The 18,369-nt window shown below is 52.6% G+C and overlaps 2 protein-coding genes across 2 annotated transcripts; both read left to right on the top strand.

The window, feature by feature from the left end:
* Nucleotides 1–5,290: 5,290 nt before the first annotated feature.
* PTMS (parathymosin) lies at nt 5,291–10,336 on the top strand. Its single transcript, XM_090272762.1, has 5 exons — nt 5,291–5,850; nt 9,053–9,121; nt 9,336–9,414; nt 9,554–9,615; nt 9,778–10,336. The coding sequence occupies exons 1-5, from the start codon at nt 5,806–5,808 to the stop codon at nt 9,826–9,828; spliced, it is 306 nt and encodes a 101-aa protein (XP_090128888.1). The 5' UTR covers nt 5,291–5,805; the 3' UTR covers nt 9,829–10,336.
* A 1,695-nt stretch (nt 10,337–12,031) lies between these two features.
* LAG3 (lymphocyte activating 3) lies at nt 12,032–17,843 on the top strand. Its single transcript, XM_090275381.1, has 8 exons — nt 12,032–12,429; nt 12,703–12,850; nt 13,181–13,467; nt 14,098–14,361; nt 14,787–15,062; nt 16,645–16,887; nt 17,173–17,300; nt 17,610–17,843. Exons 1-8 carry the CDS (start codon nt 12,372–12,374, stop codon nt 17,784–17,786), a joined length of 1,581 nt encoding a protein of 526 aa, XP_090131507.1. The 5' UTR covers nt 12,032–12,371; the 3' UTR covers nt 17,787–17,843.
* The last annotated feature ends 526 nt before the right edge of the window (nt 17,844–18,369 follow it).

An 18,369-nucleotide genomic window follows, 5' to 3' on the forward strand; every position in this document is an offset into this window, starting at 1 on the left:
AGGGGAAAAAAAGGTGGAATCTTGGATGACCCCTTTGCATGAAAGTGGAGGACAGCACCTTTAACTGAAGTAGAAAATGAAGGAATTTCACTTGGAACATGGAGGGTTTGACGAGCTGTGCAGGATCCAGGGAGAGATGAGCAGAAGGGAATTGGATCAGGACTGGCATTCAAGAGAGAAACCAGTGCTAGAGATACAGGTTTAAGAGTCATCATGCCCTGGCATCCTCAGATAAAGATTTTTTTTTAAGTCATTAGTGTCTGAGGTATGTTTTGGCAGTAGGGCTTAAAATCATGGAAGTATGTGATGGAGTCACTTAGACTGGGAAGAGAGAGAGCAGGACCCTTAAGACTGGAGTCACCTGGAAAGGTTCAGTCAACACTATCATTGCCTTCTGGTTATCAAGTCCTCCTTCAGTCTTACATTCTGGGCAAAGTAAGTTCTAGCCATCACTCCTGGTCCCATTTTCTCTATCCTTTTCATTTCTACTTTTCTCTCTGTTTAACCTGTGAAAATGCAGAAACCCTGAACAAACATGCACCTGTGGTAAAGCTTTTGACAAGTGGCCCAGATGACTTTCAACACAGCAGCCAGAGTTCCTTTTGACTTTCTATGTACAGAACACTGGGGATGGAGAAGAGGAAGGAAGTGGAAAAAGAAAAGACAGCTTAGGGCCAAGGTCTAAAGTGGTGCTGTTCAATATGGTAGCCACTAGCCACATGTGGCTATTTAATAAAGTTAACATAAAAAAATGCAGTTCCTCACTTGCATTAGCCACATTTCAACTGTTTGACAACCACATGTGGCTAGTGGTCACTGTAGTGAAAAGTGCAGATATAGAACATTTCCATCATCACAGAAAATTTTAGTAGAGCCAGATAGCATTTATAAATGTTTTCTTCTGGACTTTTTGAAGGCTTCCTGAACAGTGCACGTGGGGGAGAAATTGAAAGGAAGACAGTGGAAGGTTGGGTAATAGCAAACTATTCTAGATGTAAAAGTGAAGGAGGTTGCCAGGAAGCTAATCAAACAATCTGGAGGAGAGATACGATTGTAAAACCAATTCTTTTTGCTGGGGAGAAAATTCATGGGGAAGTAGGAAAGCCACAAATTTTGGTTGTGATGTGAATACTGTAAAAGACAGTGATCACCAGAACATCAGTAGTGAATGAGAAGATCCCAAGTCAGAGAAAGGCAAGTTGCTCTCCTGGTAGCATGTTATATGTTTTCTCCACTTACTCAATTCAAGAAAGTTTAGAGGGTGCTGAGATTGAGTCCAAAATGGTGTGTCAGAGTTAGGAAATCAACTTACTGAGCTCTTCATATTTGGTGCCTAGCATTATGTATCTCTTTGATACTAGGTATTATGTATAGGCGGAGACGATCAGTAAGAGTGGAGGAACCAAGGAAGGCTGTTTGGAGTTGGGAACAAGGGGGTAAGGATTTGTAAAAATCAGGAAATATCAAGGAGGCATTCCATGGAAATGGGACAGTATGCTGTCTGATCTAACAGGTGAAAAGAGAGTGCATGGATGCCTGTCCATTTTCAAGTTGTACTTTGAGCTCTCCCCATGTATTCCTTGAGGGCAAGGACCATGTCTTCCTTCACCTTTGTGTCTCCATCACATAGCACAATGCCTAACACCTAGCAGGAGCTCAATAAAAGTTTGTTGAAGTGCCAAAGTTCCAGCTTGATATAGAGGGCAATAAGAAAACTTGGAATTTAAAAAAATTCAACTCTACTAAAACGTGAAGAATATAATGATGGACACACTTGATTGGTAGTAGTCATGATGAATGTGTCTTAGTGTCTTGAAGGTGATTTCTTAAGTAACACTCCTGGGGGAAACATACTCATAACAAACAGGATCAAAGTTAAGCTGGTTTAGATCACTAAGAGTCCATCTCCTCTCAACTCTCCAATGACCTGAGTTTTTAGTTAAAAAAAGAAAAAAAAGAAAAAAATGAGGATTAGAAAATGCATTATTGGGAGTGGGGATTTAAAAAGTACAGTAAGGCTCTGGCTGGTGTGGCTCAGTGGATTGAGTGCCAGCCTGAAAACCGAAGAGTCGTTGGTTTGAGTCCCAGTCAGTGCACATGCCTGGGTTGTGGGCCAGGTCCCCAGTTGGGTGTGCACGGGAGGCAACTGATTGTTGTATCTCTCACACATCAGTTTCTTCCCCTCTCTCCCTTCCCCTCTCTCTAAAAATATAATAAAAAAGTAAATTAAAAAAAAAAATTCTAGTGAGGAATGGGGAGGTATACAATGGTCAGGTTTCTGTCCTCCAATGCCTTGAATAACTAGAACTCCCTTAGCACTTAACCTATCAAATAGGCAAACTGAAGAAAAAAAAAAAGAAGAGGGGGAGAGGAAATGAAGAGGAGGAAGAATTCACTTAAGAATAGCTTGGAACCTTGGCTTGTGTGGCTCAGTGGATTGAGTGCTGGCCTGTGAACCAAAGGGTTGCTGGTTCAATTCCCAGTCAGGACATAATGCCTAGGTTGCCACCAGGTCCCCAGTTGGGGGCGTGCAAGGGGCAACCACACACCAATGTTTCCCTCCCTTCCCCTTTCTCTAAAAATAAATACATAAAATCTTTTAAAAAAAGAAAAAAGAATGAGATGGAAATGGTTAGAATTGAACACCTTACACACAGTAGTGAGGTAAATTTCTAGGATGCTGGGCCAGAAGTCAATAGTAAGCAGAAGGTTCATGCCTCCTCTCACCTGGCCTCCTTTCTTCCACCTCCAGAGAATGTGTAAGAAGCCCAGGTTTCCCCATTAAACTAGTTGGAGAAATTGTCAATTGGGACTGTGGAGTAATAGAACTCTAGTGATAGGGAAGCCTCCACAAGGCCTCAGAAATAGTTCACTGAAAGGAGCAAACCCAGGCTGGCATCATTTAACACCGTTTGGCCCCAGAGTTCTAACCCCAAGGGCTTATGCCGGTGGGCTTTTCGCATCCACCCACTCCATATTCACCCTTCTGACTTCCAGCTTCTTTCTCATGCAGCCAAGACTTCGGGAGACTAGTCTGTTGTCCAACCAGACAGGGAAGGACTAAGGGATGCTTTCCCCATGCACGAAAGGATTTAGATCCAGGCCTCCAGCTTCCTAAGTCTTTTTCCTGTGGTCCCTGCAGACCCTAGTGTCCAAACTCCTAGATTCTTAAGGCACTCCCTTGGGCCTTGGGGCAGAACTCCCATTCTCTGCCTCTCCATCTCCCTGGAATTTTCCACTGCAGCTGCCTCCGCTCCCAGACACCCCTCCCTGGGCAAAATTCCCGGCTCCCTCCGCCTCCCCTTTCTTAATCACACCTCATTCCCACCCTCGGCCCTGAGGCCCAACCCACAGTCCCGCTCACAACCGACGCTAACCCCGGGGGTCCCAGTCAAAGAAATGGGAGGCCAGACTCTTACAGAAGGGTGAGAGAGAAAAGGGGGGGGGGGTGTCCCAGACTATTTCCAGAGCGGGCAAAGGGCAATGGAGGGGCTGGTCCCCTGTGGGACTGAAGTAGGGGGGGGGGGAGTGGCCCTCCTCAAATCCCCATATAAGGCAGGGGAGGCAGTTAGGCTCCCGGATTGGCTGATTCAAATGAGCATTCCACCTGGCAACAGGGTTTCTATTGGCTCTCAGGAAAAATAGGAGGAAGGTGGATGGAGGTTGTTGGTGGCGGGGATTGGAGGGGGAGGGGAGTGGAGGTGACCGGAGTGGGGGGCGGTTACCAGGGCAACAGGGTAAGAGCCCAGCAGGGTGTCCGAGACAGCAGGCGGGGCTGGGAGGTGGCGTTGGGGATAGAGGAAAGGAGGGTGGGAGAGGAAAGAGACTGACGGGGAGGGAGTGAGACGGAAAGACTGGGGGTGGGGGGGACAGTAAAATGGGGGAGAAGGAGAAAAATGAAGCGAGAGTACAGAGATGGAGAGGGTCAGAGATCGCTAAAGACATCAGCGAGTGAGTCAGAGAAACAGACTGAGAGAGAGATGGACAGTCCAGCAAGGAAAAATCTGGGTGGGGCTCCAAGATTTTTGAGGAGAGGGAAACTGAGAAAATGATAAAGGAATCAGAAAGAGGAATTGGGAGGTGTGTACACCAAGGGACCAAAGGATAATGTATTTCAGCACTCAAATACTAAGTGATGATTGATCTAGTGTCTTCTTTTTATTAAGAAAATGATAAAAAGACGAGCAATGATAATGATAACCAAATATGGAGTGCACACACCAAAGGTATCTTTTTCCGAACTCTGGCCTTCCACCCAATCCACATTGTGACCTTTAATACACACCCCAACCCCTGTTCCCTCCTTTAATCCCAAGCTTCTCAAAAGGACCCAAAGATACTGAGATTGAGGACCAGGAACTGAGGATGTGTGGAGTAGGGTGGGGCTGGAACTCCAGACCTGAACCCTTTGCAAATGAGGCAAACATAATTCTGAAAGGCTGGAGAAGATGGCAGCAGAGGAAAGAGAAAAGGAAAGAAGGAAAATTGTGGAAAATAAGGACATGAAGAGAAATTGAGGGGATTCAGCTAAGGATATAGGGCCAGGTGACAGACTCAGACGAGACAAGAACAGTGTTGTCTGGGAGAGAGAACGGTATCAGAGGTGGAAGGGTAGAAGAGGGCAAATAAGCAGAGCAGAGGTGACAGAATAAGAGAGGTGTGATATAAATGGCTGGGAGGGAGGGGCCTGGGTAGAGATGAATGAGAAGGAATGAAGGGAAGTACAAAGACCAGGAGAAGAAAAGTGAGGTGAGGTGGGCGAATAAGTGAGGTCAGATAATGGAGAGAGCAAAGGAGACTGGAGGGCCTCTGACTCCCCTCCGGCACAAGGAGGAGCCAGGAACGGTAGAACCCAGTAGGGGTCACAAATGTCAACCTAGGGCAGGACGGAGGGTGCGTTGCCCTTTCTCCCCCCCAATCCCTTCTCAAGGCCACGCAGAAAGGGCAGACAGATGCCGGATGAAAGGGGAAATCCAGCACGATGTGGAAGTAGCTCCCCACCCTCTTCCTCTAGTTTAAGCTTCTGGTTTCTCAAATACCTGCCCAGCGTTTTCCCTGTGCTCCCCTCACCACCACTAGGCAAAATCTCAGGGCTTTGCTGGGGGGTCAGTAGGATTCTGGCCGTCCCTTCAGCCCGCCCCCAAAAGACAGACTCCACATTCATAGGCAGTAGGTCGGAATTCGGAGAAGTCCCTCCCCGCAGGAACCCCACCCCTTCCCACCTCCGCGACCCACTCCTTTCTCCGCGACCGTCAGTCTCTCCGTCTCCCCCTCCCGGTCTAGTCCTCCCGCCTCTCGCGCTCTCCCTCCCCTCGCTTTCATCCTCCTATCCCCACCTCTCCAACCTCCGCTTTCATCCTCCTCCCTTCGCCTCTCCTCCCGGCTCCAGCCTGCCCCACCCCTGGGAAGCCCCTCCCGTCGGGCAGCGCCGCCTTTATAAGCGGTTTCTCTGCCCGGGGGCGGCAGCGGCTGGTCGGCGGCAGCTCTGCGGGTGTGGGGGCGGAGAGCAGACGACCCAGCGACCGCGGCCGGAGCGTGCCGGCCACCGCCCGCACCGCCCTTCCGCCCGCTCTCTGGACGGCCGCAGCCCTGCGGGTCTCCACTCCAGACCCACCTCCGCCCCACCCCGCGCGCCTCTGTCGCCTCTTCCAGAGACCCAGCTTGCTGAGAGGCCGCCGCTGCCGCTGTCGCTGCCGCAGCCACCGCGCCAGGTTCCGGCCGCGGCCACCTTACGCCGTCCAGGGCCCCTCCGTCCCGGCCCCGGGACCCCGGCTCCCCGCCAGCCTCGGCCCCGGCCCCGGCACCATGTCGGAGAAGAGCGTGGAGGCAGCGGCCGAATTAAGCGCCAAGGTACGGGCGGGGACGGCCGCGGCCTGGACCCCGCGCGACCCCCGGGCTTCGCACGGTCGTGCACCCCAGGCCGCCCCCGACGGCCCCACGCTGCCCTGGCGCAGGATCCCGGCCGACCCTTATCCGCCCTCCCCCCGCTCTCCGGCCTGGCGCTGCCTACCCAGCTCGGCGCGCCGCCCGCCAGCGCCCTCTAGCTTCCCGAGTGGCGTTCCCGGCCCCGCTCGGGCCCAGCCGCCGTCCCCACCCCTCTTTGGGCCAGGCCCGCGCGCCTTCTCCCGGGCCACTTTCCCGTCGGAGCTCTCCGCGGCTCACTTTACCTGCCTGCTTCTTCGCTTCCCCCTCCCCGCGACCCGTTTCCCCGTCTCTCATTCCAGTCTGACCTCACTTTTCCTCGGCTGAGCCGTAGGAGACCCTCCAGTGTAAACAGTGCTCTCCCGGGAGGCTGCTCCTCGAGGCCCCTCCCCTCGAGGCCCGACAGCCTCTTGCTTCTCCTTTGGATAGCTACTTCCTCTATTTTCCCATTCCCTCTTCTCTTTACATCTATATCCATTCTTTTCCCCATGGCCTTCAGCTGTCTTTTCTCTCCATAGCACCTCTTCAGCTTCTCCCCCTACACTTAAAAGAATTTTGAGTCCCTAAAAATCAGAAGCAAGGCCAGAATAGCCTTCGAAAAAGCCTCAGCTCAGCGTTGTATGGCCTTGCGTGGAGCCGTCCTTGCTCTCGTCAGCTCCCATTCCTGGCCCATCCGTTTGCCCTTGTCTCTCTTCCAGCCTTTAATTTCTTCAGGGAACCTGCTGAGTGTCGCTTTGGGAAATTAATTCGGCCTGAGCTTGGGGGCTGGAAGTGGGTAGCGGGGCTGCTGAGGAGGTCATAGAGGCCTCCTGGTGGCCTGTGACGTGATAAGGGGAACCCGTGGGAATAAAGGCAGTGGAAGACAGGAGCTGTGTGCTGTGTGGCCTTCCGGTGGGCTGTGTGGTGGCATGTGACTTCATTGAGTAGGTGTCTTTGTATGTCTGAAATTCAGCAAGTGTGTGGGATTGCCTGTGTCAGTTACATGTGTGCATGTGAAGACATAGATGTTCTGGAGCCATGTTGCTGCTTTGTGAGTGCTGAGTGGCTCTACTGGGCTCTTGTGCTGTCTGTCTCAAGAGTGTGCCAGAATGCCCAAATACCGGGCCATGTGCCTTTGGGTCTCGTGGGTGCTCGGTAGCTGTGTGTGTGAACTTGTGTCAGCATGTGTCAGCGTGTGTGCCTGTGTTGAGTAAATGAGGCCAGAGAGCTGCTTAGCACACAACCTGGGTCACATACCCTCTGGAAAAGGGATCATGGAAGGACAGTGACCAGCAGGACAGGACAGGGAGGAAAGGGCCCGGCCCCTTGGACTTTAGTCTCTGGTAGTCTCCTGCCCTCCTTTTCACGCTCTCTCCCTCCCCCCATCAGCCCAGATGGGAAACTCAGGCCAGGGCACACAGACCTGGTGCTAACGCTCAGAGAGAAGCTGACAAGCCCCAGCCTCTCCAGGCCCAGGATGGAGGGGAAAGTCTACCAGGTATTAGAAATGCCATACCTACCATGTGGCAAAGAAATGAGGACAGCCAAGTGACACGAAGAAACCTAGCTGGAGTGAGAGGGTCAAGCATTCTATGCTCCCCTGAAAGGGAGAAGGGAGTTGAGTGTCCCTCCGGGCCAACCATTGGCACCAACCCTCTCTCCTATCCCCAGTCCTGTTCCAGAAAGGACATACCTTCCCAGGTTGATCTACTCACATAAAAAACTTCCACCCACATGGAATCAGATACACAGAGTTGCACACCAACACCAGATCAGATCATAGGGAGTCACTGTCATTCGGGGCTTGCCAAGGGTGGGGTGGGATGAGGACTGGAATCAATATTGGAAGGGCAGATGTGTCTATAGAGGGGGCGCTCTCCAGAGCATATCCCTCTGCCATATCGGAAAAGGACATTAGGCTGGTGTGGCTCAGTTGCTTGGAGCATCATCCTGTGGACTGAAATGAAAGGTTGCAGGTTTGATTCCCAGTCAGGTGCGTGCAAGAGGGCAGTCAATTGATGTTTCTCACATCGATGTTTCTATCTGTCTAAAAAGCAATGAAAAAATGTTCTTAGGTGAGGATACAAAAAAAAAAAAGGATATTAGGGCGCACCTGGCAAGAGCTTAGGATGCAGAAGAGAGGGGCAGTGCTGAGGAAGGGTCCTGTAGACAGGTGTTTTCCCCATCTGTATTCGTGTCCCACCCCAGACATGATGTGTTTGTCTCTTTTCATCTCCCATGCCCCACATTCTCCCTTCCACGTTTGTTTTATCCTACTTGACCTGTATCCCCTGGAAGTGGTTATTTCTACCTTTCCACCACACCATACACATTCCACAGGCCTTACGGAGGCGGTATCTACTTGAACTTCTTTTTGGAAGAGGGAGTGGGGAAAAAGTGAGGATACCAGAAATCAGGCTAGGGTGCCCTCCTGTGGTGTTTGCCCAAGTAGGAGTCTGGGGACTCTGGGGACTGACACAGACAGACAGAATCAAAGGCTTTGGTAGCTGCAGGCAGTGGAGGTGGGGGTACTGGGAGGGATGCCCAGGAGAGTACCAGGAAAGGCCCCAGAGGTAGACAAAAGGCAGAGCTGGGCAGGCAGCAAGAGGGGGTGGGGCACTAGGGCTCTGAACAGATGGAGGGATTTGCTTTGCTGAGCTGAACTCTTCAGCCAGTGAGGTTTGGAAGAACTTGGTGGGGATGGTGAGCAGTTACTTTGGCCACTTAATTCCCTTCCTTCATCACTTTGCATCTTCCCTGAGTCTTGGAGAAGAAGGTGTCTGATCTCAGCCCCTTTGTGTCCTTAAGGACCCTGGGACTGGCCCTGGCCTGGTAGCTCAGTTGGTTAGAGCTTATTTCCCCATAAGCCAAGGTTACAGCGTTTGATCTGTCAGGGAACAGACCAATGAGTGCAAAAATAAATGGAACAACAAATAGATTCTTCTCTATCCTCCCCTCACCTTAAAATCAATAATTTTTTTTGTTTTAAAAAAAGGACCCTAGGACCTCTGTTCTGACTTCAAGCAGCTGTGGCTACCTTCTCCATGTTGCACTCTTCTGAGCTCACTGCAGAGGGAGAACCGAGGCTAGAGGGACTGAAGGGCTGCAGATCATTTGTGGTGAGAGAAAGGTGACCTCTCTCTCTCTGCAGGACCTGAAGGAGAAGAAAGAAAAGGTGGAAGAGAAGGCAAGCCGGAAAGAGCGAAAGAAAGAAGTGGAGGTGCTGAGGGTCAGGGTTAGGGGGTTGTGACCACATCTGCCCACCATTCCCCCTCCAGTTATCTTCCTGGGAGGCTGGGTCCTGTCTTTCCTTTGACTTCTCCCATCCTCCCTGCCTCACCCTTTGGGTCCTTCCACTGCCCTTGCCGTTGGTGGTGATGGTGGGTGGAGGCAAACAGCCAGCCTGACAGTGCTTCCTCTTCTGGTCCCCAAAGGAGGAGGAGAACGGAGCTGAGGAGGAAGAAGAAGAAACTGCTGAGGATGGAGAAGAGGAAGATGAAGGGGAAGAAGAAGGTGGGGATGGGTAGGGAGGCTGGGCTCCAAGGAACAGAGTCAGGGTGGGTTTGAAGACCTGAAACAGGGCTGAGGGCAACCACAGGGGGTCTGATGGAGCTTCCTGCTCTTCCCCAATGACCCATTTCTGGCTCCTCAGATGAGGAAGAAGAAGATGATGACGACGAAGGGCCCGCGCTGAAGAGAGCTGCTGAAGAGGAGGTTTGGGCTGGGTTGTGGGGCCTGAGGGGCTGTCAGGGATGCAGCAGGAAATGGGAGCCCTTTGGATTTGGACCCAGATCCCTGTGGTGCCTGGGTGGGTGCTGGAGCAGGGCAAGGACAGGGCAGGTCCCTCTCCCATTTAATATCTCTTCCTCTCCACAGGATGAAGCTGATCCCAAGCGGCAGAAGACAGAAAATGGGGCATCAGCATGAGCCCCCTGCCAATGGGCTGGGGTGGGAGACCCCCCCGGGGCCTTGAGATGGGGGCAGGAACAGATGAGTTCAGCTACTCTTCACCTGGCTCCTTGCTCTGGGCCCTGCATTAGAGCTGCCACCCTCTTTCTCCCTAGCCTTCTCATGTCCACCTCTCCGGACACTGCCCCTCCATCCTCACTCTGCCATTTTCCATCTCCTGACCTGTTCCATCTGAGCTCCCCAGCTGGTTCCCAATTGCCCCGTTCTCTCTTCTTTTTCTCTTCCTTTCTTCCCTCAGCCACTCTCACCCCTCCTCTGTTAGCCTCTCCTTCCTGACCTCTGCATCCTAGCCTCCTGTCCTGTCCATCCCTACCCTGCCTGATCCCTGGGTCTCCCCCAGATCCCCTTCTTTCAGACAGCGCCAGGCCGGGGTGGGGTCAGGGTTGGGACCAAGCCCCACAGCTGCCCCCCTCAACTCCCCTTTTTGTATAATTTAATAAAGAAATGGTCGCGCTTCTGTTTTTAACCTGTCTCCTGCTTTCCCAGGGCAGAGGGAGGAGGGTGGCTATATCACATTCTGTCAAGACCCTTCCCTTCTGTGAAAAAGTACCTCCTACCATCCACCACTCAAGAAGACAAGGTCACGCTCCAGGGGTGGGCATGGAGCCCAGCTTCCTTGAGAGCTGACTGTTGTCCTGGTTTTGGATTCCTGGGGATGTTCCTCCCCAGCAACACACACATACTTCCCTGCTAGCCCACACCAGGTCTAGACATTGCTGAGCCCAGTGGAAAGCTACCAGCCCTGTTGTGCTGAACCAGGCAAAGAAACAGCCTCAGAAACAGGAAGTCCCACCCCTACAGTGGGAGAGGGCTGAGAGGCCTGGGTCTCAACTTCTGACACCTGGAGTGAGAGTTGCCTGGCATCAGAATTGCCCCTCTACCTGGCACTGAGGAAGTGAGCACCTGGTTAAGTAGAGAACTCCAGGGCTCTGTGGTACCCGGGCTGGCTGCAAGTTCTTGGCACCTGCCTTCCACCACTCCCTGCTGGGCTGGCTCCTCAGGCTGGGTGGGGTGGGAAGCAAGAGTTTCCCTTTGGCAGTCTCGGCCTTCCTTCCCTAGTACTTCTGCCTCAGTTTTTCTAGAGTTTGACCTCTGTTGAAGGATTTCTGCATTTCTCCATATCACCCTTGCCAATGCAGAACCTCTAGATTGGGAGCAGATGCTGAGTACATAGAAGTCTCAGCTGGGCCAGGTTGTATGTGACTCATTAATGCCACCGTTCTTGTTAAAAGACACCCATAAATCATCCAGTGTCAGGACCACACACAGCTTTTGTCTTCACATTTCATAACTAGTCTTGGCTAATTATTTAAACCTGTCTCAATTTCCACATCTGTACAATGGGGATAGATTTCATGGATTACTGTATTTAAAATGTCCAATACAGCGCCTGGCACATACTGAAGGCCCAATACAATGTAGTTTTTTTTTTTTTTTTTTTAAGATTTTAAAATTTGTTTTTAGAAAGGGGAATGGGGGCGGGGAGAGAGGAAGAGAAACATCAATTGGTTGCCTATCGTACCCCACCCCAACCTGGGAACCCACCCAGCCTGCAACCCAGGCATTGCCCAGGACTGAGACTAGAACCAGCAACCTTTTGGTTTGCAGGTTGGTGCTCAATCCACTGAGCCATAAAAGTCAGGGCCACAATGTAGCTATTCTTTTCCCTGGGATTGAGTACCCTTCCCCAGACCTACCATCTTTTAGGGTCCAGTAAAGCTTCCTGTCCAACTTACTCCCAGGAGTCATTGGATGGGTGGGGAAGGCAGGTCTATGGGAGTAATGAAGTTAAAGGAATGAGGTAGGGGATGAGTACAAAAGAAAGGGCTTGCCAGGAAAAGTAAATGTTGGGCCTGACAGAAGAGGCAGCTTACAGGCAGGTGGGCAAGCTGGTAGTGTGGGGCAGAAATGGTTTGGAAACAAGGGCAGAAAGTCCTGGGAAAGGGAACAATCAGGAGGGTGGGGAAGGGTGTGGAGGGGGTAGTGGGGACACCCAGGACTAAAGAAATAAACAAGGGGAGCGCCACCACAGGGGTGAAGGGTAATGCTGCTGGGAATCAGCCCCCTCAGACTTTCCACTGCGAAGCGAAACTGTGAGCCCTGGGGTGTGTGGGGGGGCAATGCGGAGGGGAAGTGGGGAAGGTGGAGGGAAGGCAGGACAGGGGCAACGGCCCTGGGAGCAACAGACCGGCCTCCCAGCTCAAGACATCCACCTTGCCTTCACTCTGCTCTGGGCCGCTGCCCTGTCCTATTCCCTGGGAGCCCCCTCACCCCCAATTCTCACCCTCTACCAACCCCTGCTGTGGCCATCTTTCCTCTGGATTCCAGCCTCAGGTCATTGGTTCCTCCCCTCTCTCCAGGCCTCTGTCCCTGTCCCTCATCCTCTAGGTTCTCTTCCTCCATCTCCCACTTTGCAGAACCTCTCTTTTGTCAGGCTGTCTCTACCCACTTTCTGACCTCTTCCCTTTGGAGGGCTCACTGTGGCCCGAGTCCAAGGGGAGATGGGCGAGACCCAGTTCCAGGTCTTGCTGCTTCTGCAACTGCTGTGGGTAGTGCCAGGTAAGGTGGAGATGACCCACAGGGTGGGTCGCCCTCCAGACCCACAGGAGGGGGTCAGCTGGGCTGTCTGGATGACTGCACAAAAGCCAAGGTTCCTAGTTTGGGTGGATTCTTCTCATGCCTTGCTTGGGGGGCAGTCCTTCAGCCCCAAAGCCTCTCTTCAGGCTCCCCCCTTGGCAGGGAAGCGGCAAAACCCCTGGTTTTCCTCAGGCTCCTTCTCTACTCCTAAATCACTTGGCTCATGGCTCCTCCTCTTGGCCTTATTCTCCCCAGGGGAGGCACCAGGACCTGGGGCAGAGGTCCCAGAGGTGTGGGCCCAGGAGGGGGCTCCTGCCCAGCTTCCTTGCAGTCCCAAAATCCCCCTCCAGGATCTCAGCCTTCTTCGAATAGGAGCAGTCACTTGGCAGCATCTACCAGACAGGTATGCACCCCAAACTTGGGCAACAGAACTCCCAAATCCAGCAGCAATGGCATCCAGACTCAAGGCTCAAACCAGTCCCCAGCCCCTCCCTTGAGCCGTCAAGCCCCTCTAAAGCCAGTGGCCTACCTCCCCTGCCACTACATACCCTAGTTCCTTCCTTCCTCTGAAGACTATTCCCTACACCCCTGCATCCCATGAGTTGTCAGCGGGGTATGGTGCCGGCCCAAGGCCAGGGGGACGGGGACAGTTAATGGTCCCTTTGGGTGGGCTTCCTTATGTTCAAAGTGTGGCAGGGTTGCATCTCCCCCGAGAGACTTCTTCCCCTTTCATGTCTCCATCTCTCTCTCCCGCGCCCAGCCGGCTCCCAGTCCGGGGCTCCCGTCCCGAGGCGCCCACCCCCTACACTGTGCTGAGGCTGACTCCCGGGGGCCTGCGCAGCGGGCGCCCGCCCCTGCAGTCCCGAACGAGGCTGGGAGAGCTCGGCCTCCAGCGCGGAGACTTCTCGCTTTGGCTACGCCCGGCCCGAGGCGCCGACGCCGGCGAGTACAGCGCCACCGTGAACCTCAAGAACCGCGCCCTCACCTGCCGCCTCCGTCTGCGTGTGGGCCAGGCCTCGGGTAGGTGGGGGCGGGGCGAGGGGCGCCAGGCCCGGAGGAGGGCACCCAGTTCCACGCCGTCCGCAGGCAGGAAGGGCTGGGCCGGGGCTGTGCTTCTAAGGATGCGCCCTAAGCCTTGACAGCGAGCCCTGAGAAGGGTAGCGGAAGGGGGTGGGGAACCGGATTGCTAAATGGAAGGTGCCCCAGAGAAAGCACGTGTGTGTGTGAGGGGCTTTGAAGAGATTGTATCACCCCTTGAGCTTCCCTTCCCCCACCCACAGTGGGAGTGCCAGGGTGGAGGAGGGGAGGCACCCCTTGGGGGAGAGGGAGGGTGCGGGGCTAGAGTGATTCATTTCAGACATCTGTGGCTCAGGAGGTGGGCTTAGTGGGGATCCTCAGGCGTGGCCTGGTGAACGGGAAGAGTAGATCAAGCTAGGCACACTTGGAGGCAGAGGAAGTAGGCAGGAGACTCTAGGCATCCATTTTAAGCACCTCCAGGTGCCAGGCTCTGAGCTGGAAGGAGTGGGGGGTGGGGAGAAGACAAAGAAATCTACATTGCATTGCCTGTTTCCAGGAGCTTCCACTTAGTTGGCCTGCTGTGTCGGGAAAGTTTGCGGTGGGGCTGATCAAACCTTCTTTATCTTTGCACAGTGACTGCAAGTCCGTCAGGGTCTCTCAGGACCTTCGATTGGGTCGTTTTGAACTGCTCCTTCAACCGCCCTGACCTCCCAACCTCTGTGCACTGGTTCCGGGGCCCAGGCAGGGTCCCTGTTCAGGAGTCTCCCCATCACCACTTGATTGGAAGCTTCCTCTTCCTGCCCTTCGTCAGCCCCTTGGATTCCGGGCCCTGGGGCTGCGTCCTCACCTACAGAGATGGCTTCAATGTCTCCAGCACATACAACCTCACTGTTCTCGGTAATTCCTCCAGTCCGCTTTCACACTTGATTGACCACAATGCCTTCCTGCTCCCCTCTCACCTCCTCTTGACTTATGGGCCCCCAAAGCAGGTCTTCTGCAGCTAATACTACGTGTCATTGCTCTGGATGGATCTCACTGTCTGATTTGTCTTCCTCATGTTGCATCCTTTCAGCTGCCTTCTCCCCTGTAGACTTTCCTTTGGCCATCCAGCCTCAATTGCCAGCCTTTGGTCTCCTGCTGGCCCAGCTCACATCCTGGGTTCCTGAATCTATTCAGTTCATTCACCTTATTCTGCTCCTTAGCACTCTTCCGAGCAGAACCACCTCCTTCACTCTCTCTGTCCCTTCCATGGCAATCCAGTGCTCATCCCCTCTGGCACCTCCCCCTCTCTGCTTTAACTTTGGGTTCCCTTTTCTCTCCAGATCCGGAGCCGCCAAGCCCTGTGACAGTGTACGCAGGAGCAGGTTCCCGGGTGGAGCTGCCCTGCCAATTGCCTCCTTGTGTAAAGACCCAGTCTCCCCTCATTGCCAAGTGGACCCCTCCTGGTGGAGGCCCTGACCTGCTGGTGACTGGAGACAATGGCAACTTTACTCTTCAATTGGAGGCTGTGAGTCAGGCTCAGGCGGGGACCTACATCTGCCACATCCATCTGCAGGGGCAGCGGCTCAGTACCACTGTCACTTTGGCAGTCATCACAGGTCAGTCTTGTGTGGGAAAGGAGTAGCTCCCAACCCAGGGGAGCTGGGACAGGGAGAGAAGACCGACTGGGCAAAGACTGGACAAATCTGCCTCATGATGTCAGGCCATGGGCATAATTTACAGAGGCTGCCCCTCTTGGGCTCCTTTTATCTCGCCCCCATATATAAAGAAATGAAACTGAAAATCTCCCCTGAGTCACTAGATGAATGTTCCACTCTTCTCTAAGGGGATCCCCTGCTCTGAATTGGGGGGAGAGTCTGAGAAGTTAGAAGGAGAGGTGGCAAAAGTTTGGTTTAAAAAGGGTGGAATATATTTCTAGAATACTTGTCCCACTTCAGGGCCAGAGCTCTGGTTAAAGTTGCAGGAAATGGCCTCAGTTTGGGAGGAGTTAATAAATCAGTCCCTTGGTCAGCAAATATTTACTGATCATGGGCTTTTCAAGACAGTATAAAACAAACACACCTTAAAAAAAAAAACACTCAGAAAATGTGTTGATTGATTGGTAATTCAGTCAATTACTAATGGTGGTTACTTGGCTGTGTCTGTAGTACTCACCTGTGGCCACTAAATAGTAGCACCACATAGTCGGTGCTTAATAATGTATTATTGGCTCAATGGCTAAATGAATATGCAAACAAATAACACATCTTCTGTGGGCCAGTGCAGAATTTCCACATGCTTCCTGGACATTTCTACCTAGATATTATAGTCACACCTCAGTGTCACTCTGTACCCCATCTTTTCCTCATGCCCAGTCCTCTTGCTGACTTAGCCTTTCTGCCAATAACTCCGCTTGCATCCCACTCACCCTGAAACCTAGCCTCTTTCTTCCCCCATGTCCATTCAGTCACCAAAACCTACCAATTCTTTTTGTCCAAGGTCTACCTGAAGGTCCACCATTTTGTGTTCATTTCTCATGCTATCTCATGACAACTCAATGAGAGATGTTTTACAGAGAAGAAACTTTCCCAAAGTCACACAGGGGGGAAGTGCCAGATTCAGGGTCTAGACTCGGGTCTCTGTGTCACCAAACCTTCAAGTTCCTGTATACCAGGCTCACCTCAAGGCCCTTCACCATTTGTCTCCTTTTACTCACCCTGTCGCTCACTGTTCAGCTTTGAGATGCTGTCTCTAGATCAGTTGGTCACTTCACTGTTCTCCAAACATTCAGAAAGGGGGTACCTCAAGGCAGGGGCACGGATGTGATTCAAATTGTGGAAACAGGACAAGTGTAAAGTATATTGGGGCCCAACTTACCTGCTAGATATTGGGGGTTCTGAGCATTTGAGTAGACAATCATGTAAAAAAATCTGAAACAATATTTGTTATGTGATCCTTTTGGGCCAATCTGAGTTTGAACAGTCCCCTGAAGGCAATAGGAAAGTTTTTGAGCAGCAGAGTGATCTGACCAGAACTTTGTCTTCATAAGATTAATTTGGCCATGACCCTGATCTCCTCCCCTCAGCCTCACCCAATCAGAGCTCAGGGGAGTGCAGTGTGATTGAGACTTGGGAGCTGAATCTATGGTGTCAAGTAAGGGGGTCGGGGACTCAAAAGATCTATTCCCTCTAATGTTTTCAGTGACTCCCAAATCCTCTGGGTTACCTGGCAACCTGAGAAAACTGTTTTGTGAGGTGACTCCGGCATCTGGACAAGAGCGCTTTGTGTGGAGCCCCCTGGGCAAGCAGTCTTGGAGGAGTTCTCCAGGACCCTGGCTGGAGGTGCAGGAGGCCAGCCTCCTTTCTCAGCCCTGGCAATGCCACCTGTACCAGGGGGAGAGGCTTCTCGGAACAGCCGTATACTTCACCGAGCTGTCTGGCCCAGGTCTGAGACCCCACACACTACAACCCCAACTCCAGACCAATCATCTTGATTCTATTTGCAGAACCCCTCACCACTCCCTCCCAGCCCTTTTTTTTTTTTTTTTCCTATTAGGGACCTGACTTCCAGCTCTTGTCCAGCTCCAGCCCACTTCTGCCACTAATTGGCTGAATGATACTGGGCAAGTCCCCAAACTCTCTGGGCCTCGTCTGCATCTGTAAAATATGAGGATGTGGCAGATGTCCTTTCTGTGGGGACCCTACTCCTAATCCTGTACTTTCTCTTTAGGTGCCCAGCACTCTGAGAGAGCCCCAGGTGTCCTGAAAACAGACCATCTCCTTCTCTTCCTCACCATTGGTAACCTCTTCCTTCTTTTGGTGAATGGAGTCTTTGGCTTTCACCTTTGGAGAAAACGCGTGAGTTCAAGGACTCCCCTCCCCTTGCCTCTGGCCTTCCTTCTCTCCAGTCCTCAGAGTGCTGTCTGGTGCCCTTTCCTCATGGAAGGTGACTAAAGTGGATGCTGAATTTGCCTTTAGAGGCCTTTCTTCATAAGCTGCTATATTCCAGGGATCCCTTGTGCTTGAAGAAACCAAGGGAGGCTTGAAGGGACTGAGAAAAGGCCTGGGGCCAGGCAGGGGCTGAGAAACAATAGATGGACCCAGTATCCTCCTTATTCCCTATCTCTTCATCCTTCTCTTCCTCCCACCCTCCATGTCTTCCCACAGAGGCGACCAAGAAGATTTTCTGCTTTAGAGCATGGGATTCGCCCACCTCAGGCTCAGAGCAAGATAGAAGATCTGGAGCAAGAGCCAGAGCCAGAGCCAGAGCCAGAGCCGGAGCGAGACCTGGAGCCGGAGCCAGAGCCAGAACCAGAGCCAGAGCCAGAGCCACAGCAGCCCTAACCCCGAGCTAAAGCAGCCAGTGGATCTCTGCAGCTCAGTCCAAATAAACTCCCATGAGCAGCAAGCCTGAGTATGGCTCCTTCTTGTCTAGTAAAGCTTCTCGTCTCTCCCCAACCTCTGGGGGCTCCCTTCTCCCACCTCAGCCTTTCGACCTACTTTCCCCAGCCAGTCTCCTCTTTCTGTTCCTGGCTTCTCTGTGATTCTTTCTTCCTTGGTCTCTTTCTTACTCTCTCTCTCTCTCTCCTGGGTAGTCTTTTTTTCTGAAGGTCCAAAAAGCCCTGACCCCTTACCTCTACAGCCCTTTCCTCCATCCTTTTGCTCATATCATACTGGCTGCCCTGGTTTCCTTTATATTTTTATTCCTCTGGCCCATCCCACCCACATTCAGCTCCACTTCAGCACTGCCCTTGGCCCTGTGGCTGCAGCTGTACACACACACACACACACACACACACACACACACACACACACACACACACACACACACTCGCAGAACAGTCCTGTCATGTCAAGTCCTCCTGGAGATCAAGTCTTGCAACCTTTCTGCGCCGCTGGCTGAAGTTCCTGCCTGCCTCTGCCCCAC

Source organism: Furipterus horrens, unplaced genomic scaffold (genome assembly GCF_987537825.1).
Source record: "Furipterus horrens unplaced genomic scaffold, mFurHor1.1.pri manual_scaffold_4, whole genome shotgun sequence".
In the NCBI taxonomy this organism is placed as follows: Eukaryota; Metazoa; Chordata; class Mammalia; order Chiroptera; family Furipteridae; genus Furipterus; species Furipterus horrens.